The 22,892-nt window shown below is 47.0% G+C and overlaps 1 protein-coding gene across 5 annotated transcripts in view; it reads left to right on the top strand.

Moving 5' to 3' along the window:
* Positions 1–22,892, top strand: part of SIS3 (SUGAR-INSENSITIVE 3) — a 96,750-nt gene that overhangs the window by 36,810 nt on the left and 37,048 nt on the right. The window contains exons 6-8 of one of the 5 annotated variants that reach the window (XM_086509020.1): positions 13,534–13,879; positions 14,017–14,178; positions 14,269–15,253. The exons of the other annotated variants lie outside the window; for them this stretch is intronic. Coding sequence (XP_086365146.1) covers positions 13,534–13,879; positions 14,017–14,178; positions 14,269–14,712 — 952 coding nt within the window. The 3' untranslated portion in view covers positions 14,713–15,253. Of the gene's footprint in view, positions 1–13,533; positions 13,880–14,016; positions 14,179–14,268; positions 15,254–22,892 lie in introns of those variants that run through there. 5 annotated transcript variants of the gene reach the window in all.

The raw sequence follows: 22,892 nt of genomic DNA, 5'->3' as shown, positions 1-22,892 counted from the left end.
CGTCACATCGGATGGGTGACAGGGAGCATCGGAAAGAAGTATCCGACCATCCGGGAACGGACATCTCCGATGCGTCATAGGATGGGTGACATAGAGCATCGTGAAGGAGATTGTACCGTAAGTTTGGTAGGAAGTGACTAGGTGATGGGTACTCTTGATGCGTCACAAGGTGGGTGACGGGTGCATCGGAAAGGGAATATCCATAGTCGAGAGGAAATTCCGAACTGTGTTAGAATTGTGCACAAGGAAAAAGCAAGCACTTGAATGAAGATGGGTTCAGAGGAAACTTTGAGGAAAAACGGATGCTTTTTGAGAAAGGGGAATTGCTTTTCGGGAAAGCAAATGCTTTCCCGCGAGGAAGTCTATGTCTGCATTGCAACTGTGTGTGTGATTGCATCCAGGGATGCCTGGTAAGTGCAGTGAAAGCTTTGTTTTTAACTTATAAGGTTTTCTTGAGTTTTTGGACAGATTCAGACCATTTTTAAAGGTGACCGGCTGCCCACTTAATAAGTGGGCAGCCATCTGATAAATAAGGCAACATATCAGCCAACGTTTTCTCTCTCTCTTTTCCGGCAGAACAACGAAAAAAAAAAAAAAAGGCCGCGATCTCTATGCGAGCAGCTATTCGTGCCCGTGGCTAGGAGCTATAAAAGCATCATATGCCCTCACTCAAAGGGGAGACCAATCTTTGCAAGGAGGAGATGCTGCTACAGATTTCAGCCGTAAAGAAGACGTTGCCGGTGATGCCCATGGCTGCCCCAAGTGTACCAGATGTCGCCAAGACCTAGTGTGCGAGTTCCCTCGCGAAGAAGTGCCTATGAAGCGTGTTTCCATCGCGACAAGTTGCTGTTTTTCTCTGTTTTCAGCCCATAAACGTCGTAGGCGGGGCTGAGTTACGATAAGGAACCCGAGAACCCTAGTTACCAGGAACGCGAAAACGGAACGGGAACGCGGAACAAAATGCCATTCCCTGTTACGGGTAGTCACGTTTGAAACACGGAAACGGGGATTCTGAACGCGAACTTGGAATGGGAACGGGGAACGAAGACTTGAAAACGGCCATTCCCTGTTATTATGCCGAGAACACACCTCTTTTGTGTGTAGGATTGGAAGAGAGGATTTTCTATGGAGAGATCTCTTCCGGGGAATTGCTTTTCGAGAACGGAGTTGGGTTTCGAGCGTCGAGACTTTGAAGGTAACGATTTTCATGTTACGAACTCTGAGTATTTTTTTGCAGGTGTACTTTCTCTTAGTGAGGGAGTAGGAGCAGAGGGAGGTATGAGCCTCTGCAGGAGAAAAGCGCTCCGAGGAACTAGAGCCAGATCAGCCCAGGGGTTTCGTACCAGAGTTTGGGAAGTAGATCCACGGATCGGAGAGAGGTAGTCTCTCAAGTTGTGATCCGGAAGTTGGGATTCCCAAGTAAGGACTTCGTGTCCGGGAAAGCAGAGTTGTTTTGCGAGAAGAGGACTCTAGAAAGAGAGTTGGAAAAGAGTTGCAGGGATGCCATGCCCTGAGTCTAGAAGGTGAGATCCAGAGGCGAGAACCTTGATTCTCGAGGAATTGGAATAAGGAACGGAAGTTCCTTGGAATAGGGTTTTGCCCTAGGAATCGGAAGCTGAGGCTTCCGGGAACCATCAAGTCTTATTCTAGAACGAAGGTGGTAATACGTTCGGTTCAAGTGCTTGTATAGACTTCTCCTCAGTAATAAAGATACTATTACGGGGGGGGACCAGCCCATTTTTTGGTCCCCAGTATTGTGTCGATCTTCTCACTCTCTATCTCTCTCTATTTATTTCTCTCTATATCCTCTGGCTTCAGTAATAAGTGATAAATCCTATTTATCCGAATGTATTTTATATTGTTATGCGCTCCCGTTTGTGACAGACATAGCTGAAATTTGTGGCTTCCTTGATAACGCATCAACCACAACATTGTTCTTGCCTTCCACATGCATACCACGGAAGTGGAACATAGAAAGAATGTTTGTCCATCGCATATGCTTTTCGGATAACTTCGACTGTGTGACGAAGTATCGCAAGGTCTGATGGTCTGTTTGGACAACAAAATCAGCACCTAAGAGGTAGTGCTTCCAACTAGAAAGCGCATGAATCACGGCCAAGAGCTCTTTCTCATAGACTTGCATAGTCTTCTCTGGCCCTTGCAAAATTTGGATTTCATAAGCTACTACCCGTTCATCTTGCATTAGCATTGCTCCGATGCTATTGCCACACGCGTCACACTGGACCACAAATGACTTCTCGAGGTCTGGCAAAACAATTACTGGATCTGAAGTTAACTTTTCCTTTTAAAGACTAAAAGATGAAATCTTTTTTTGGGTCCATCTGAAATGACCTCTTTCTTTTGCAAAGCGTGAAGAGGTGATGCTATCTCTGCAAAATTTTTGATAAACCCTCTATAGTAGGAAAACAATGCCAAGAAGCTTTTGACATTGTGCACAATCTTCAAGTTTGGCCATGTCTTAATAGCTTCGACCTTTGCGGGATCCATACTGATACCATCCTTTGAGACTATGTGGCCAAGAAAGTGGATCTCTTCCAGGAAGAATTCACTTTTCTTAGGATTGACAAGTAAACTGTGATTGCGCAGCTCTTCGAACACAATGGTCAAGTGACGCCCTGTTCCTCTTCATTCTTCGAATAGACTATCATGTCATCGAAGAACGTCCCAACAAACTGTTGATGCGAGCGGAAAATCCGGTCCATCGTTCTGTTGAACGTGGCAGGAGCATTTGTTAGCCCAAACGGCATCACTAGAAACTTATAAAGACCAAATGTCATTCTGAACGCAGTCTTGTGCACATCCTCTGGCCTTATACGAATCTGATGGTACCCACTCTTAAGGTCTATCCTGCTGAAAATTGCAGCACCCTTTAGACGATCGAGAATATCATCAATTCTAGGAATAGGAAGCCTATTCTTGATGGTATTCTTATTCAACGCACAGTAATCAATACACATGCGCCATGAGCCATCCTTTTTCTGCACTAGGAGCAATGGGGAGCAAAAGGGTGAAGAACTAGCCTGAATCAGCCTCTTCTCTAATAACTCCTCAACCTGGCCAATAATCTCTTTCTGCTGCGCCGCACTAACCTTGTAGGGAGGTCTATTTGGTGGGCTACACCTTGACACCAAATCTATCCGATGGTCCTCAGGTCTCTCTGGCGGCAATTGGGACGGTAATGAATCAAAAAAACAGTCACTAAACTTTTGAAAAAATGCCGACCTTTCTTTATCTAACACATATAAATTTGACTGGCAATTATCTGAGACATCACGTGCAAAAATCAAGTACACAGAAAGATGATTCTTTATTACAGAAGTGATAGCAGAAGCAGATACAATAGGGATAGACTCCCCTTTGAGCTTTACATCCAAAACATGAGTTTTGCCCCTATGCTGAAGGGTGATCGTCTTGCGAAAGGCATCCAGCACACCATGTACTCTGAACATCCACGGAATTCCAAGTAGCACATCGCACCCTTTCAATGGCATGATATAAAATTCTTATGTGTCCACATATGACTGAATATGCAGACGCAACTTTCCAATAATGGGAGTACACACTCTGAGTGGCTAGGACACGCCAATCCTGCCTGTGCTGTGTACCCCATCTCTTCAGCTCTGATGCCCAGCTTCATAGCTAGCTCTGGTGAGATAAAGTTTGCTTTGGCACCTGGATCAAAGAAGATGAGTGCCGTCTGATCCCTAACTTTACCCCATGCCTTGCATAACTCACTGGCATTTGTATTGGGCCTCAGCCATGCCAAAATGACCCTGTGGCACCCCAAACTGGACCTGGCTGCACTGAGAACCTTGCTGCATGCCGATACTACCATACATGGGGTTTGGCATCATGCCTTGCATACCCCCAAACACTGTTCCTGGCATGTACAGCTGACTTCCAGGCGCATAACCAGCCATATTTTGGAACATTGATCCACCCCCGAAATACCCAGGATGTACTGTAGGTGGTGGAAAAACTGGGTGCATTGCCTGGTAACCAATTCCCTGTCCATTCAAGACAGCATGCAGGCTCTGAAAGGTGGCGGGCTGAACTTGCATAACCAATGGAATAGGCGTCCTAACCACCTGTTCAAGCATGGGAGGAACCTGTTTGGGAGCCCCTGACTCTGCAACATGCGAGTGTTCCCTATGCTGCTGAGTCGCATGAAGTACTTGGGCTTGAGCCTCAACAAGCTCTGTACGCGGTGTAGGTTGCCTATTTTGCTGTTGCACAGGTGGCGCTTGCAAGAACTCCATAAACCTTGGATTTTGCATCAGTTGCGAAAAGACATTCACCACGACAACTAACTGAGTCCTGAATGCATCATCCTCAAGTTGCCCAATCATAAAGCCTTGTACTACTGGAGGGACATTCACATCAACAGGAGGTACAGACTGACGTGGCCGTGAGCTCTCGTCATTCTCGAACACTATAGGAACTTCCTGTCTGTCCTTCGAAGAGGAACCCTCTTCCATAATGCCCTTCCCTTTGTCAGCCATAGTGTAATCCCGCGTTCCTGTACTCTGTGTCTTTACCCAAAACAACCGAGGCTCACTCTTTGAGGAAAAAGTGATTGATGTCCCGGCAATGGAACCATGAAACCGGTCCATGGGGCGGTAGGCTTTGGTTTTCACCCGAAATTCTTTACTTTAGACACACACATAGAGCACTTTGTAAAGGGAATCTGCCACGAGAATTAACACTTAAGCACACATACGGCTCGAAAGCTAGAATGCTCCAAGCAGACGCCGACAACCTGTAGGCCCCAAAATTGGTGCCCCTTTCGGTATTTCTTTATACTTTGAGAGGGTAAATTACAAAGTAGAGTCTTGGGAATTCATTATCAGTATCCAACTAGATACCACCGGTTTTGGCCAAATTTCGGCAGCATAACAACCCCAAAACTTGCGCGAAACCAATTCCCTTGCTGGAACTCACTTCCACTGGCATAAACCCTTTGATTCCTGTCCAAAAACGGTAAATTCAATACGCTGTGTGTACTGGTTTTTGCCGTGTTTTCAGCCCTAAACAGTCCCCGAACTGTTCTCTGTTAGTGGGGCACTGTTCCCAATGGTCCATGCGTCCGTATGGTTGAAAAACAATCAATTTACAGCGCATACGCAGTGTTGAAAACGCACCTGTACGGTGAGGTTATGACCCTCACCGGTGCCTGCTTTGGAGTAGCAGCTAGCTACCCCTGTTCCTACTCAAGGAGGCTCTTGCCTCAGCACAAAAGCACGAAACCACACAACTGTACATCAGTCAAATGAAGAGCGCTCTTGTGGGGCATCACGTAACTGCACGTAGGGGAGAGAGAGAGTAGTGTGTAGTGTGCAGGGCATCACTCCTAGCACCACACTGTACATAGAGTGGAAAGAAGGCACTCCATAGCTCTTAACGTGTGACAGAAAGCAAATGAGGCCTCTCCCAGCTTAAAATTTAGCGCCCATTTTTTTGAATGAGGCAAGTACACTGAAAAGCATTTGCCTATTTCGGGGTTGCCGCCTAAAAATCTCCCGAATGGTTGCCCAGGTGACTTCGCGGCAGAGTTGTAAAGTGTTCCCCTGGTCATACCGAAGGTAATGACGCAAACACATTTCACGGCCCAAAATAGCAGTTTCTTAAATTTTAGGAGATGCTTCCGTTGGGCTCCCACTTGTCATTTGACCATCTATCCTCATTGGGATCGCATCCAAAAGTGCAATGTGGCCCAACTGTCGGATACGTTCTGTTGGTGATCCCACCTTGACTTTATGCCTTTACTGAGTTCACTTCCTAGTATCCACCAACTTGCTAAGTGCGACGGGGGACCTACATGATCTTGTACTGAGCCTAGACGTCCTCTTACTATACGAATTCCAATGCCGACCCACTTCCCGTCTGCGGGTGAAACTACCATTCACATTGGCCATACAATGTCCGACCATTTGCAACTTCAAAAAGAGGGTCTCAAAAGTAAAACAAAAATCATTGGAAAGAAACCAACAACTAAGGTTAGCAGTTGCCATGTCCTCGTGACATAGTTAATAGCTGCCACGTCCTCGTTACATGTCCCGCATAATCCGGGCTGAAAAGGACCTATTCTGGCCAGATTCTGGCAGCATAACCGTACTAGGAAGCTTCACAGATGATTTCCGCACGCACTGAGTGACTTTTCCGGTGCTTAGGGACACTTTACACAACTTGATGAGAATCTGCAGCATGCTGAATTCTCTATTTTCTGCCCCGAAAATGCGCGAGATGACCTGATTAACGATTCCCTCGCTTCCCCGGACCTCTTGGGGGTATCAGGGATTCATTAGGGTTACACTGCAGGCTGTAATTTCCTGTTTTGGGCTCCATTTCAGCCGAACGCATCCGTAGCGAGTCTTGGTACTCCCGTACTTGTTGGGCTACTTGCCCTCTGAATCGGACGAGATTTCTTGCGAGAAATCTCCCCATTCACTTGTACTTGCGGGGGATTAGCAATTAGCTAATCCAGTACTTGGACGAGAGGCTCTTGCCTCGGCATGCGCACATAAACCCACATATCTGTACATACAGATGAGTAGCCCTCGAGCGGGGCGTCATGATTCTTTATTCAAAAGGGGAGAGAGGTGCACGAGAGCGGAATGATTGCGCTACATAGGTCAAGGGAGAAGGCAAGCATTCCTTGAAAGCTTCAACACTTGCACCAACTACTCACACACTCACTGTAAGTCACAATGAGGAAGAAATCAGCCTCCTCTCTCAATTTGGGTGCCCCCTCTTGCTGATGCTTCTGGCAAATGCATCTGGAGCTGCCATGTGTCCACTTAAGCCTCTTTTGAGTTAATTTCCTAGTACCCCCCAACTTATAAGTGTAGCGAGGGGCCCAAACGACTTGGAGCTGAGCCTAGACACCCTTTTACTGCTCGGATTCCAATGCCGGTCGGCCCGACCAACTGGTGGCGGCAAGGCCTTCGCGTCTACGGGTGAAACTCTCGGCTGCCGGCCGCTTCACACTGGCCATACAATGTCCGGGCATTTGTGACTCCAAAAAGAGGGTCCCAAAAATTAAATAAAAATCAAGGGAAAGAAACCGACAACTAAGGTTAGTGGTTGCCATGTCCTCGTGACATACCACCCTCTTGAAATCGCAAACGTCCTCGATTGCATGCCATATATACATGCCATTGATGATCTTGTGTTGTTAGCACCCTTTTATCATCGCATGTACTCGCAAGAAAGGTCATAACACATAGATACAAATGACTTAATGAGATCTTCATACTTTTGTCATTTCCATCTATTATAGAAGTGAACATTATACCTTCAACACTTGAAGAGCGATGCACACTTCTATTATGCTGAATCCATATGTATACTTGATGTGCTAGCTCTATCATTACCCCTCCTTTGCACATGTTGGGTTGGGCATACGTGGGATGTAACCCAAAGGCCTCAAGGTAAAACTGCAATACATTTGGTGACTGGCAGTTCACGCTCTTCCATCCACTTTGCATCCATAGGTGGATAGTTCTTGAACTTCACCTAATAGTGTCTTGCAATCTGTCCCTCAACTTTTCTCTCCTTATGTGCCAAAATATGCTCAGAAACCAAAATCTCATTAAGTTCATCAACTTCTGGCTGATCCTCCTGTGGCATATCTTCTGGCACATCACCCACAAAGGGTCTTAGAAGACTCACGTGAAACGCATTATGAATCTTCCAAGTGTCAGGCAATTTCAGCCTATAAGCAACATTACTGATCTTATCAAGCACTTGAAAAGGCCCATAGTAACACATACTGAGCTTAGGAAACAACCGTTCCTTGCCCTTCATCTTCTTTAACCTTACCTTTTCAAACCTCAATAGAACCCAATCACCAGGTGAAAACAACAGTTCACGTCGGTGACGATCAACAACCCTTTTCTTGTCACGTGCACATCTAACCCTATGTGTACGTCGTGGACAGACTGTTCCTACCGATAGGGTTTAGGAAGCCTAGGAAGCGTTCTAGCACCTTTGTGAGCCTGTGCGCAGGCTGTGCATGTCTAGACACTTAGAATAGCTGCGTACCCTCTGATTGCACATAGCAGGATCATTAGCATGACATTCAACACCCATCATGAGCATTTTTTAGAGCATAAAACCCTTTTTTGCCAAAGTACAGATTTTTCACTTATTTATTAATAAGTGACTTTTGTTGGAAAAGTAGGTAGGGAAATTTGCTAAAGAAATATAAAAGAAAACCATTGGGCACTCAGTAGAAGCATAAGAAGCAAGGACACATGGAGGCAGGCACCCAGCAATCAGGCAGCACCTCAGCAGGAGCCCTAGCGTTTTCTCAAGAAGAAGAAGATCAGCGTTTTCAGTTTTCTCGCGAGAACCCGTATCCTCTGGTTGCAGATCCTCGCCAGATTCCCCATCTAGTACCAGGTCAACCTAGCGTTTTCAGAATTCAGCAGATCAGCCTAGCGTTTTCAGATTTCAGCCAAATCAGCTAGCGTTTTCAGATTTCAGCCCTAGTCTGGTGAAGCAATCGTAGATCCAAGCCGTAGTGCAGCCACAGTAACAGATCCCCAATAGAGCATCTAGCGTTTTAGTTTTTAGTCCTGACGCTGTCATCATCGACGCCATTGTCGTCATCGTCGTCGACATCGTCATCATCATCACCATCACAGTCCCTATCTTGACGACGACACCTTCGTCATCGTCGTCACAGATCCCTATCTTGACGGCAACACCTTCGTCCCCATCGTTGCAGATCCCGGACTTGATGACGACATCATCGTCATAGTCTCCATCGTCGTCGTCGACATTGTCATCATCAAGTTCACATCATCGAGACCATTGTACCAGATTTGTGCAATCTATAGCATATACCTCTCTTGCCATAGAGAGGGGGGTCCTTGGAGGGGGCGTTTGAGAACCATCTGGTGTCGTCTCTCTCTCTCTCTCTCTCTCTCATCTCAACACTCTCATTCACAATAACATTCACTTTGTTTGTGATCATTGCACTTACACTCTCTCTAAGAAGATTGGAAGGCTCTCCCTTCTGTAAGTAAAAGGAACCCTTGAGCACAGTTCGGAGCACTCATCCTGAGCACTGTTTGTCACAAATTGATGATGTGGCTGCCCGACTGCTGAAACCCTAACCCTAATCTGCAGAAACCCTAACCCTAAAAATCTAAAACCCTAACCTTGAAAATAACCCTAACCCTATACAATCTGCAAACCCTAATTCAGAGATGCTGACGTGGCAGTCTCCGCAATCTGCGGGGCCACTCACGAAAATCGGTACATGCTGGCAGTCCCCGCGTTTTGCGGCAGCTTTTGCGCGAAAAAAAGTTCGGCAACTTTTGGGGCATTGCTTTTTCTACGCATGTGAAAAGAAAGAGAGAATACTCTTCTGCTTTAATTTTTAGGACAAGAAAGAGAGAGAACTTGAGAGAGAAAAGAAAAGCACAATCTTAAAGGGCTTTTGATTTTCAGCTTTTGGGGCTCTGCTTTTGGCATCCCTTGTAACTCTTTATAAATGAAGTTGGTCTCTCACTTCTGAGAGCACCTGGACGTAGAGTCAAAGAGTGAGACCCGCCCGCACTTTTGTACTTTGAACTCAGATTAATACAAAAAGAAATACCGAAAGGGGCGCTAGTCTTTGGGGCCAATATCTCTAGGCACGGAACTCCGCCGGGCCAATGTAAATCAATTGTGAACTGTGAACTGTTTTGAAGTGGTTATTTGGTGCTGACGCAGTAGATTCTTGACTTGGAGTGTCCAAGTCTGTTACAGTGGTATCAGAGCATGGCCGATTTCTCTTCTATGGGAAATCCGATCCCAATTTTTTTTTCCACGGTACCTATGGCTTCACGCAAGGATCAGTCGACTCCCTCTGCATTTAGAGATGCGGCAAGGGATCACAACGAAGATTCCGGCAGGGAGTATGGCCCGCCTCGGCCTACTCAAGTGTAGCGACGAGAGATGGAGCGTTGTCAATTGATCGACGATGCTACAAAGATGATGCTCAATTTTGCGAAGGACCCAAAATTTGCAAAATATATGAGGGAGACTTCTTTTCAAGAAGTGCACGAGTAGTGGCAGAAAACCACAACACCACCCTCGAAACGCGCTCTCAAGAAACCTTTTGCTCACAAGAAATATTCAGAGGAGTTAAAAGAAAGGCACTGACTTCCCGGGTTATTTGGGTCGTCAGTCGATATTTGAAAAGGCAAAGAAACAGAAGAAGCGTGTTCGATTTGAAGTACCCAGTTCTTCTTCTTCTTCTTCTTCTACTTCTGACAGTTCTTCTAGCTCATATGACTCGAGCAAAGAAGACCACAAAGGCAAAACGCGAAGCAAGAAACAACGCTTCGGAAAGGGCAAGAAAAAGGCAAAGAAGTCTAAATCTCGCCCAATGAGTGACAATTCTATAGAGGACTCGTCTATAGAGTTTCTCATCAGGCTCTCCATCATCAGGCACATCACCCTTAAAAGGTTTCAAGAGACTCACATGAAATGCATTGTGAATCCTCCAAGTGTCAGGCAGTTTCAGTCGGAAGGAGACATCATTGATCTTTTTAGAGATCTGGAAAGGTCCGTAGTATCGCATACTAAGCTTTGGAAAAAGCCTCTCCTTTCCCTTCTTCTTTCGCAGGCGTGCCTTCTCAAAACGTAAGAGCACCCAATCATCCTCCTTCAATTTCAAACCGCGACGATGGCGATCTGCTGCCTTTTTTTGTCATTCTTGAGATTTCTGCAAAGCCTCGCGGACCTTGGCAAAAGCTGTGTCTAAGTCGCGCGTGTAATTATCCGCTTCAAAAATCTTATCTTTCGTGCTTAGGAAGGGGGGGAACCTTCGCAACACCTTCAACAATCTCAAATGGTGCCTTCCCCGTCGAAGAGTGTATCGTGTTATTGTAGGCAAATTCCACCAACGATAGATACTTTTCCCATTGAGTCTTCTAATCCGAGATATAAGACTTCAATAAATCTAAAACCACTGAATTGGTAATCTCAGAATGCCCATCAGTCTGCGGGTGGAATGATGACGAGAACTGCAACCTCGTGCCAATGTTCTCCCAAATTGCCTTCCAAAACAAACTCGTAAATCTGGGGTCCCTGTCGGAGACAATCGTCTCAGGCATGCGATGTAATCTGAAGATCTAGGCCACAAACAGTCTCGCTAAGTGATCCGGCTTGACTGTTTTCTTCATTGGAATGAAATAAGCCTGCTTGCTAAATCTGTCAATAATACCATCGTGACTACTCTGTGTTCTCGGGAGATAAAAAATGAAATCCATTGCAATACTTTCCCAGGGGCTGGTGGGTATGGGCAAAGGTTGTAACAATCCCTGTGCTTTACGCCTGTCAAACTTGACCTTCTGGCATACCAAGCAATTGCGCACAAACACTTCCACATCCTTCTTGAGTCTCGGCCAAAAGAAGTATCTCTCTATCCCTTTCATGGTGGTAGCGATGCCGCGGTGACCTGTAAAAGGTGGACAGTCGCATTCGGTCATAACCTTTTCCCTCAACGGCTGTGTAACGCACAACATGGTTTTTCTCATCAAGTAGCCATCCCGAATGGAGTATCCCGCTAGTGTCTCCCCTAGGGTGGAATCCGTACGTACGTACGGTATCATTCCGTACGGTACAGTCGTACGGTACGGTACAATACGGCATTAAAAATTTTTTTGGGCGTTCTCCTCGGACGAGTTTCACTAGGGGGCGCTTTTAGATGGGCTTAATAGTGTGAAGGGGAGAAAGCCTTAGGCTTTTTTAATTGACCACGAAACCAAAAGAGTCTCTGTTCTGTTACAGAGAAGTCTGCAGAGCATTGCACAGAGACCTGCAGAGACGAGCTACGCGCGTGAAAAGGTACTGCTTCTGCCACCATGCACTCCGTACTCTTCTCGCACTCCGTACTCCTCGTGTGTGCACTCTTTTGCATTTGCAATGTGCAGGATTTATTATGCCACGTAAAACCAACCCCAACTGGTCGCTCCACACCAATGTGTTGAGCATCATCACGACCACTTCTCAACAAAGTTTCGGCACATGCTTATGGCAATGCAAGTATTGTGGGGACCAGTATACTAGCACTATTACGCGAGTCAAAAAGCACTTGACGGGCATCGGGTGCACTGATCAGATTGGTGCATGTGAGAAAATACCACCACCTTTGAGGGAGCAGCTTATTCAAGAGTATTTTCCTGTTGGTGCTCTTGGCTTGAGAGGTGCTCCCAGCACACATGATGCTTTACATGATGCTTTTGTTGGAGAGCTGGAGTCTTTAGGTGCGGAGACAGAGGTTGGAGAAGGTTCAGCCTCCATGCAACCCCCTACTTCCAGGAAGAGAGCACGTGTTGGCAGTGAAGATGAGGATTCCTTAAAAGGTACATCTGAAACACCAACGCAGACCACTTTGCCTAGTCGCATCTCTTCTCAGGCTTGGGTGAAAGAGTGTCAGAGGGTGGCAGAGATGGAGATATATCGCACTCTTATTGAGTGCAAGATATCTTTCAATGTTTTGCGCACAGATCAATGGAAAAGAATGGTAAAAGCCATTGCACATGTGGGGCCTACTGAGACATGGACAGGTCTTGATTACACCAAGATGCGCACCACTATGTTAGATGAACAGAAGGCCTTAATTGACAAGGCACTTACGCCTGTGAAAGTTGGATGGAAGGAGTTTGGATGCACCATTATCTCAGATGGTTGGGCAGACATACGTTGACGACACATAATCAATATCCTTGTGTCTTTTGCTTTGGGCACCTATTTCTTACGTGCTGTGGATGCAGGAAAAGCAGGGGAAAAGATCACTGTTGAGTTTATTTTTGGTCACATCAAAACAGCCATAGAGGAGGTTGGCAAGGAGAATGTTGTGTAGGTGGTGACAGATAATGCAGCTAATTGCAAGGCAATGGGATTTATGGTGGAGCAACAGTTTCCTGGCATAGTGTGGACTCCATGTGCTGCACATTGTTTAGATTTGCTCATGGAGGATATTGACAAACTTTCCTGGGTGCAGCCCATAGTTGCAGATGTAGTCAAGGTCACCACATTCTTTCGCAAGAAACATCAAGCTCTTGCTATCTTCCGCAGCCATAGCACTTTGGATATGGTTCGACCTTCAAAAAGCAGGTTTGCCTACATTTACTTGGTTTTACAGAGGCTCTACAAACTTAGAGATCCACTACTCCAGACAGTGGTGGATCCAAAATGGTGAGGCATGTCAAGATCGTAGGATGAATCTACAAAATACTTGCAGAGGCGGATCCTTGATGAGAGCTTTTGGCAGGAAGTGCACGCTCTTTCAGTGGCACTCAAGCCAGTCTACGTCCTCCTTCGATTGACGGATATGGAGGGATCGACCTTGGGACTAGTCTATCATCTGTTTATGCAGATGAAAGACCACGTTTCCAAATGCGATCTGTTGACTATTGATCTGTAAGGGGTTCCTCATGTTCTAATGGTTGTCTGCTTTAATCATCAAGTCTAAGTTCTAACTTGTATTGACAAGTTGTTTTGATATTTCAGCCGATCAGATTTATTGGGATGTGTTGAGAGCCGTTGGACTTTCATGAGTCGTCCCATACATGCGATGGCTGCCATGCTTCATCCTCTCTACAGGTCGCCAAAGCTATGGATTGATACCTTGCTCAGCACAAAACAATCAGAGTATGTTGGGTTCATGTTTTTAGAGGACGATCAGCTTGGGATAGACAAGGAATTCACCAACTACATGAATGGCATTGGGGCTTCTTTCACGAGAGCAGTTTCTTTGAGGAATGAAGCCACAAAGTATCCTTTGACGTGGTGGCACTCGTATGGGAGAGTTGGTCTTCCCAACCTCTCACGCATTGCTCTTCATATCCTTTCTCAGGTTAGGAAACTGCCATCCATGATTCCATTGTATATACTATTTTAAACTTTTAACTTCATCTTTATATTACTTGACACTTGTCACTCTCCTAATTTTGTGTGCATTGATGATTGCGCTCTTGCTTGAGCACTGAGCAGGATTGCTCGGCTGGAGCATGTGAGTGCAATTGGAGTGCTTACTCTCTCATACACACGAAGATTCGAAATCGCCTTAGCACTTCTCAGTTGGAGAAGTTGGTGTATTGCAGAGCCAACATGAGGCTCGTGCGGAGTTACCATTCTTTGGGGCAACCCAAACAGGTAAATTATCTTGATGTTGGCCACTTTAAACTCAACCTGCAAGCATATGCCATAAATAAGTCATTTTAACTTTATTTTACTCTTCAACAGGTTGATGCGACGGAGCTGAAAATGGTAGATGATCCTAGACCAGAGGAGGTGGACCGACAGATCAGAGACGAGCAGGAGCAGATTCTCAGAGAGCTGCATAGAGAGCTCGAGAGCGTGGATCGTCGTGTGACTAGATCACGTGTACGAGCTCTTAGCTTTCCTCTACGCACGGTGGGAGGAGATCCAGACACTGTGAGACGAGAGAGTATTCGCAGGGGGAAGCTTCCTATTCGCTCCAATCGCAGGCGAGCGAATGAAGCTGTCTGGCTCATCCATGCAGAGATTGCTGATATGCCTGAGGAGGCTTGTGGTGCAGAGGTGTTTGTACCAGAGTTGACATATGCTGAGCCTGACCCTGAGTTTGATGAGGAGGACAATGTCCTTGATGATGGGGGCTTGCTCTCTACCGACGATTCATCTTCCGCATCTGACATAGACTTTTGAGGCTGCACGTCTTAGTGCACATTGGTGACTGCATGCTTTGGAGGACAGGCTGCAGCAGCAGACTTTTATTGTTATTATGGCATTGTAGTATTTCACAGTACTTTGTTTTTGGATCTTGATTCAGTTTGTATGGTATATGCCTACTTCTGGCTGATGCCATGGACATGATGTTTGTAGTTGTTATTTGGTTTTATGATTTATGGTCATTGGTTTTCTCATTGAGTATTGAGTCTTGAGTCATTAAGTTTTATGATCAATATGTTCATTTTAAGCATTGCATTGTTAATGAGGCTGAATTTTGAAAGGTCCGTGAACTTAAATTTAGTGTAATTATCTTTTTTTTACAAATGGTACGTACCTATCACGTACCTAAAGGTTGGTTCAGTACGGAAGTACGTTCTGTACGTACCTAAACCGTACCGTACACTGCGTACCTTTCCACCTTGGTCTCCCCATCCCGTATCCGTGTGAAAACGTCTACAAAATCTATATCTGTGGCATACTGGTTGACAATATTCTCGAAGCTTCTATGATGTATCGCGGAAATAGTCAGAACCAACGGCTTTCGAGACAAAGCATCTGCCACCACATTCTTCTGTCCCTGAACATGGACAATCTGGAAGTGAAACTGTGACAAGGACGACGAAAGGCCTGAGAGTTCGAGAGCAGCTGAGGAACGTGGAAGAAAAGGCAAGATGAAAACAGGACTGGTTCTAGATTGTGTGGGTACCAATCCCAACACCATGGACGAGAGTACAGAACTTTGCCGAGCTTGGGGCAAAGTGAAAGACCAAGAGGCTTTGATCTTCTTTGGTGTAGGAGCCAAGGCCAACTTCATTTCACCGGAATTGGCGGTGCGGCTCGAGATCACTCCCGATCGGATGGGACCACTTGCGGAGGCAGTTCTAGCGGCACCCCGCAGGGACGTAGCCATTACACCTGTCATTGGCTAACTTCGGTTGCATTGTCAGGGGTATTTGGGGCATGAGGACTTTTACATAATGCCTTTGGAAGGTTGTGATGTTCTCTTGGGAATTCCCTAGTACCACAAGAACAACGCCGTGGTCGATTATCAGGCGAGGAAAGCGGCATTGACTACAGAGAAGGGCAGAACCATTATACTTGACATTAAACTGAAGGGCGAGTCTGTCCCTATTGTATCGGCTTCGGCCATTTCTAAATTAATGAAATCCAGTCTATTTGTTTACTCGATCTTTATAAAAGAGTTGAGTGATGAGGATAGGACAAATATGTTTAAACTTGATAAAGAACGCCAAGATTTTCTCCACTCTCACGCCAATTACTTCTCAGAGGGCCTACCAGGCGACTTACCACCTGCTCGTCCTGAAGATCCTACCATTGATCTGATACCTGGAAGCACACCACCGAACCGGCCACCTTACCGTGTGAACCGAGCACAGAACGAAGAGATTATGAACCAAGTGAAAGACCTCTTGCAAAAGGGTCTTGTCCAACCTAGTACTTCACCGTATTGCTCTCCAGTGTTGTTGGTTTTGAAGAATGACGGATCTTGGAGAATGTGCATCGATTATAGAGCTCTCAACAAAATCACCATCAAGAACAGATTTTCGATTCCTAGGATCGATGATATACTCGATAGATTACAGGGATCCTCGTGCTTTAACAGGATTGATTCGAAGAGTGGATATCATCAGATCAGAATTGCGTTGGGAGACGTCTACAAGACAGCTTTTCAGACGACTTTTTGGTTATTTGAGTTTTTGGTGATGCCTTTTGGCCTAACCAATGCTTCTGCGACATTTAACCGGATGATAGACATGATTTTTCGAGAGTACAGGCTATTTGTTGGCACTTTCTTTGACGATATCATTGTTTTCTCCAAGAATGAGGCAGAACATAGAGATCATTTGCTTCAGGTCTTTTAGGCATTACGAGATCACAAGTTAGTGATTAATGCAAAGAAAAGTGAATTTTTCCTACCACAGATACACTTTTTGGGGCACATTGTGTCAGCCGCACTCTTGTACTTTGAACTTAGATTAATACAAAAAGAAATACCGAAAGGGGGGCGAGTCTTTGGGGCCAATATCTCCAGGCACGGAACTCCGCCGGGCCAGTGTAAATCAATTGTGAACTGTGAATCGTTTTGAAGTGGTTATTTGGTGCTGTTGCGGTAGATTCTTGACTTGGAGTGTCCAAGTCTGTTACACTACTGTCACTGCACCTTACATTTTTGCTTTGCCTGAGTCTTTTTCCCGAGAAAAAGATCCTTCTATTAGTTAATAAAACTGCCCATAGGGCTACCACCACCTCTACTAGAGAAGGCTACAACAATCATAAGGGGAGACTCTCCCTATGAAAAACAATATATGTATAATGAAGGCTAAATCAAGAGATGGGAAGAGGGAAAAGCCACACAGGTGGACGGTAGTGCCATTTGAGCTCACCCCAGAGCATGGTGAAGAAAGGCCCAGGATGCCAGAGTCGTAGGAATGCCTCCCTACGCTCCCGCATGCAGTCAGAGCTGCCCTGAAGTCTCTTGAACCGTCCCCTGAGAGTATGGATCGACTCCAGCCAAAAATCTTGAACAGTCTCTGCCGGTGGCACAAGGCCACGAGCCTCGAAGATGCGGAAGCAGCGGGTCCGCCAGATGAACGAGATTGTCAGGTCACAAACGAGCTCCCAACACACCTCTCTTTCACTGCACCACTCTTAAGGAGGAAGCTCTGTAGCAAACTGGAGTGTAGGTCGACCCCTCTGAATCACTATCATCCTGCTAGTGGATGATAGCTCAAACTGTAGTGCAGGCCCCGTGAGAGTGGACCAAGCAGCTGCCCCCAAGTGTACTGTCGTGCTGTGGAAAGAGCTAGCATTAGCTGAAGGACTCAAAGCCAAACTTGTTGTGCCATGGGGCAGTCCCACAGACAATGACATTTTCTTTCTAAAGGATGGTCACAAGCTGCGCATACTGCCGAAAGGCCACTATTACCAGCCAGCTCCCCATTGCTGTAGCTCTATGTGCAACTAGCCACTGAAACAGAGTGACTCGCCGTGGTTGTTTGGTGTCCCACAACCTTGCCCAAAAGGTTGACAAGAACTCAGCTGTGAGACCCTTCTCTTGCCAATGAGGTGCTGTTGCAGGACGAGCCTCTCTCCGAGCTGCCAGTATGTGACGTCCCAGTCGAACAGTGTTCTGAAAGAAAGGGACCCTTGGTTGGTGGGTTGAAGAGAAAGGGTCCCTCCAAAACCACTCTCCAGGATCCCAGTGCACTCGTGCCAGTGGACAACTCTCCCAAGCCCACAGCCGCCAATGGCCCGTCTCAAGAGCTGTTGGGTCAAGATCTATGACTTGGATCCTCAAAAAACAACACTTTGCAACCTCTGGGGCCTCTATTGAGACTCTGTGTAATCAACCCTCGCTGTGTAACTCGGAAAACATGGAGGGTACAGTCTCTGAGCAAGCCTGAACTGCGATGAGGACCTCCAGTTGCATGAAGGCCCCCATCCATTTGGGTGCTGCTGACTCTAGAGGTGTAAGCCACTCAGTTGGTACTGATGTCCTGACACATGCTTTGCACCCCTCTCATGCCCTGTAGTTGGATGCTCTGAAGCTCCTCTGACAAACCTGAGAACTGCAGCCAGTCACCTAGAATGCGTGTTGGACCCTTGGCCATGGGACCCCAAGAAACATGAGGCCGACTACTAACCAAGTCACAAGTGGCCTCTCTGAGTGTTGACCATGGGGTTCCAAACAAGGGGTTGTCTCAGACGCTTTTCCGTGCAAGTGGGCTGGTGCTGCTCCAAGCCTCTGTGCAGCTGCTCCAGGAGCGAAGCTGGCTCACAGCAAAACGGTCCTCCAGTCTCCTGCTCAGACCAGCTCTGCGCATCTCTGTGAAAATCGATATGATGGAAGGTCTCAAGGGGCCTCCTGCCTGAGGCACTCTAGCTCTAAGCCGTAGAAGCAAAAACTCCTTCCAAGGCTCCTCCCTCGGAAGCAGTCCTTTGACAAGAAACTTCCCAAGAAAGACTACTCTGTTGTGCTGGGTCTATGATTCCCAACCCCCCTGAGAAGAAGGTAGAACGATGACCTGCTAGGCTACTTTGGCTTGGGCTATCCAAGGGTCGCGCCCTGTCCAAAGAAAGTTCCTGATCAGCCTCGCTTGGCTGATGCAAGAGCTCGAAAAGATCCAGCAAGATGCAATGTACCACATAGTAGCCAACAACACCTAGTTGGCCACTATAACTCTGCCTGCCAAAGAAAGTTGAGCCAAGCTCCAATGTAACAACTTCCTCCTGATGGATAGGGGGAGGGGAGCAATTCCAAGCCAACCTGACAACCCAAGTATCGATCTGCAGTCCCTGGGGGGATCCATCTAAAACCCTCACTTGGCAACTAATCAGGTGTAGGAGCACTACCAACCGAGAAAGCCACTGTCTTACTCCAGTTGATCAGTGCTCCTGATGCACAACAAAACGTCTCAAGAGCCTGCTCACACCTATACAAGTTGGCCTGTTGGCCCTCCAAGTACAGAACTGAGTTGTTTGCAAACTCAGCATGTAGTAGCTCATTGCTCCGAATAGGGAGCGTAAGCCACATAGACCAACCTACTGTGAAACCAAAATTCTGCTTAGCCTCAGCTAGAACAGAAAGAGGAAGGGGGCAAGAGGGCAACCCTGTCTAACCAAACGTGTGAGCATGAAATGGTCTCCTCTACTTCTTGCCAAAAGCACCTGACTGTGTGCACGTGTAAAGAGAGCTGACACACCTCATCCAAGCATCTGAGAAGCCCATCTTGCGTCGAGTGCCCTCTAAAAAGTCCCAGTCAACTCTATCGTAGGCCTTCTCAAAATCGAGAAGAAGAATCACCAGATCCTCACCACGGAGGCGCGCGAGGGTAGATGCCTCCCAAAAAGTGAAGATGTTGTCAAGGATACTGCGCTCCTTGACAAAACCTGTCTGTGTCCCATGTATAATGCTCTCTAGAAGTGGCTGAATCCTCAAGCTCAGAACCTTGGCTAGAATTTTGTAGGTTGAGTTGAGGATGGTGATGGGTCGCCACTGTTGAATCTCATCCAAGGATCAAGCCCTCACTCATGCTGTCAAGCATCTCTCCTGTGTGCAAGATGTACTGAAAAGCGCTGCAGAGGTCAGAGCCAAGTAGGTCCTAGTGCTCGAGAAAAAAACTAGGTGTCAAACCATCCTCATCGAGACAGCTACCACGGGCAAGTGCTCTGAGGGCCGCATGGAGCTCCTCTAGCTGAAGAGGCAGCTCAAGCCTCTGGCGCATCTCCTCAGTCACAAGACAAGGTATTTGTGCCCAAACCTGCTCTGTGTATACATCTTGATGCTCTGATTGGGGCTCTGTTGACAACAAGTCATGGTAAAAGTCAGTAGCAACTGCATGCATGTCCTTTGGCTCTGAAGCCACTGAGCCGTCAAGCCTTCTCATCTGGCTGACACTAGCATGCGCATGGTGGGGTCCCACTGTCTCAAAGGACGCCCTTGTCACTCTGTCACCCACTTGGGTCCATTGAGATGCTTGTCGATGGAAAGCAAACTCATGACGCCTCTCCTCTATGCTGGCAAGCTCCTGGCGAGCCTGCTGCAACTGCTCCTCCAACCGAGGATTGCCTGGGTGCTGCTCCTGCATCCTCTGCAAGGAAGCAACGCCCCGTCGGAGACGTCGATCCTCCTCTCTTGCTTCAACTAGACGAGCTGTAGACTCCTGAAAAAAGAGTCGACTAAGCTGAGCAAGTCCAGAGGCCACTCTGTCAACAGGAGAGTCCTGCGTGTCCAAGCTCTCCGTCCAGAGAACCACCACTTGCTCTCTGAGCTCTGAATCCAACAGGATCCTCTTAGGAATGCGAAGCATCGTGCTCCCTTTCTCTGTCTATTTGTCACAGTGAGGATCATTGGTGCATGGTCCGAAAAAGATGTCCTAGCCAGAATGCAAACTGACCCACCCAAGTCACAAAAGTGGTCACTGGTGATCTATCCTAGATAAATTCACTCTTCCTACTCTGCGGTCCGAGTGAGAGAAGGCCAAGCTTTCTTGGGGCCTCACAAAGCCAGAGCGTTGCCAAACATTTGAAACCCGCAAAGTCATACATAGCCTCCCCCAAGCTGTCAACTTAGTCGCGTACACAGTAGCATGTCTACCTCCAGTCTTGTCAGAGGGGTCCTCCGGCATGTTGAAGTCACCCCCAATGCACCATTGCTCTGCATGCGGCAGAGACTACACAATGTGAGACCAAAGCTTAGTACGTGCACTTGCCACATTGGGCGCATAGATGTTCAGGAAGCCCAAGAGGCGGCCATGAACCTACAAAGTAATCCACTGAGCCCTGCCAAGCACAATAATGCCTCTGCCCACAATGGCCTGCTGCCAAGAGTCTGCAATAGTCATACATACCCCTCCCTGGATACCACCAGGTCCAAATGCAGCTGACCAAAATGTCTCATATCGTCCACGCAAAAGCTGACCACCACGTCTAATGAGGCTCTCACAAAGATGATGCTCCTGCACATAAGTGTAACCGGCTTGGACATTGCAAGCGAGAATTCAATCGCAACACACGAACAAAAACTTCATAATCACCTGCGCCCCTTTCGGTTTTCCTTTTTACATCAATCTTTGAGCAAAGTACAATTGCGCACGGATGCTCGCTCTCAGACTCTGCATCCAAATGCTCTCCATTAAAGTTCAGTGATTATGAAGTTTCTGTTCGCGTGTTGCTATTGAATTCTTGCTTGGAGTGTCAAAGTCGGTTACAATAAGAATATCAATCTCGCCGCCCACAAGGCATCGCTGAAGCTCTTGACGCAATCTACCCCGCAGGCGTTGAAACTAGGGCCCACCTAATTCCTGCACGTTCCATGAGACAATCCTCATGGAGAATGAGAAAGAATTGGTGCTGTAGCAGTAGCTAACCGTGCTATCTTTGAGGCTGGCTTGGATGGGAAATAATCCGCATCCAAGCTTCCCTTGGATAGGCTTGATTGCAAAGAGTGTCTGGCCCAGGCCCAAAAAGAGAGTGCCGTGCGCAGGGCAACCTCCTCTGTCCAGGAGTCTTTGTTAGAGTTACACCACTGTTGCTTCGCCATTTTGTACGGCTAGTGATTGTCCCGGGTTGGCCACCCATCGCACACCATGTAGATTGCATGGGCGGACACTTTTAGCATGTGTCCAGCCGGTCATTTTCTGAGCTTGCCTGGGTGCACACATTTTTAGCCATTTTTGGGCTTTTATGTTTTTTGCACCAGTTACACATTTTTGCCCTACCTCAACCTAAGATTCTATAAATAGAATGCTTAGGGTCTTGTAGTCATACAGATTGTGTATTGAGAGCATCATTTGCAGAGCACTTATGTTCTCTCTCTCTCTCTCTCTCTCCAGCGTTTTCGGCACGCGTGGCTCACACTCTTTCCGCTGCTCACTCTCACATGGTATCAGTCGCCAAGAATCTGCATCGATCTCTCCTCTTGAGGCTAGCGCTAGCATTTCTGCCGGTTTTCATCGCGGCGGATCTCAAAAACTCTGATCATCGTTTTTCAGCCCTAGCGTTTTCTGCAAGAACAGGCAGCGTTTTTGCATCTGTAGCCTGATCTGCACTCCCAACTCCTAGAGCTCCCCCTCGTAGCAGAACCGCACCAAACATCTGCTGGCGTTCTTGCAAATCCTAGCGTTTTTGGGCAGATCTGCGTTTTGCAGATCTTGCTGCGTTTTTCCGTGTTTGCGGCGTTTTTCACAAAACGTTGATCTTGTGCACCTACGGGAGCGGCCAAGGAACAACCAGGAGTCTTCTACATTGGCTGGAACTTGCAGATCTACACCTTGGACATGTATCTACACCCAATCGGCACCATTTTCGGTACTTATTACTTGCTGTTTTTTCTCTGTTTTTAGCCCCTCGATGGCTGAAAAGTGCGAGAACCCTCTCCTCTGACACTCTGCGACGCTCCCGCACCGATTGGTGGCGTAGAAGCACGCTGAAATCTCTATTGCAGCAGCGTTTTCAGCACCCTTTGCAGCGTTTTTTGGGCGGACAGCACGCTGAATTTTTACCTCTTGATCGGTTGAACTATCCCTTGCTCGTCAGGACACCATCCGGTGGTTGTCCGTGCGGTTATCTTGGACTGCTACAGCCTTGGGAACGGTACCTTCATCGACGACTTGCGATCTTATCGAACTACTTTT

This window comes from Adiantum capillus-veneris, chromosome 3, assembly GCF_014529385.1.
Source record: "Adiantum capillus-veneris isolate H3 chromosome 3, ASM1452938v2, whole genome shotgun sequence".
NCBI classification, from domain to species: domain Eukaryota; kingdom Viridiplantae; phylum Streptophyta; class Polypodiopsida; order Polypodiales; family Pteridaceae; genus Adiantum; species Adiantum capillus-veneris.
The sequence above is the reverse complement of the archived record's forward strand: the minus strand, read 5'-3'. Positions and strand labels throughout refer to the sequence as shown.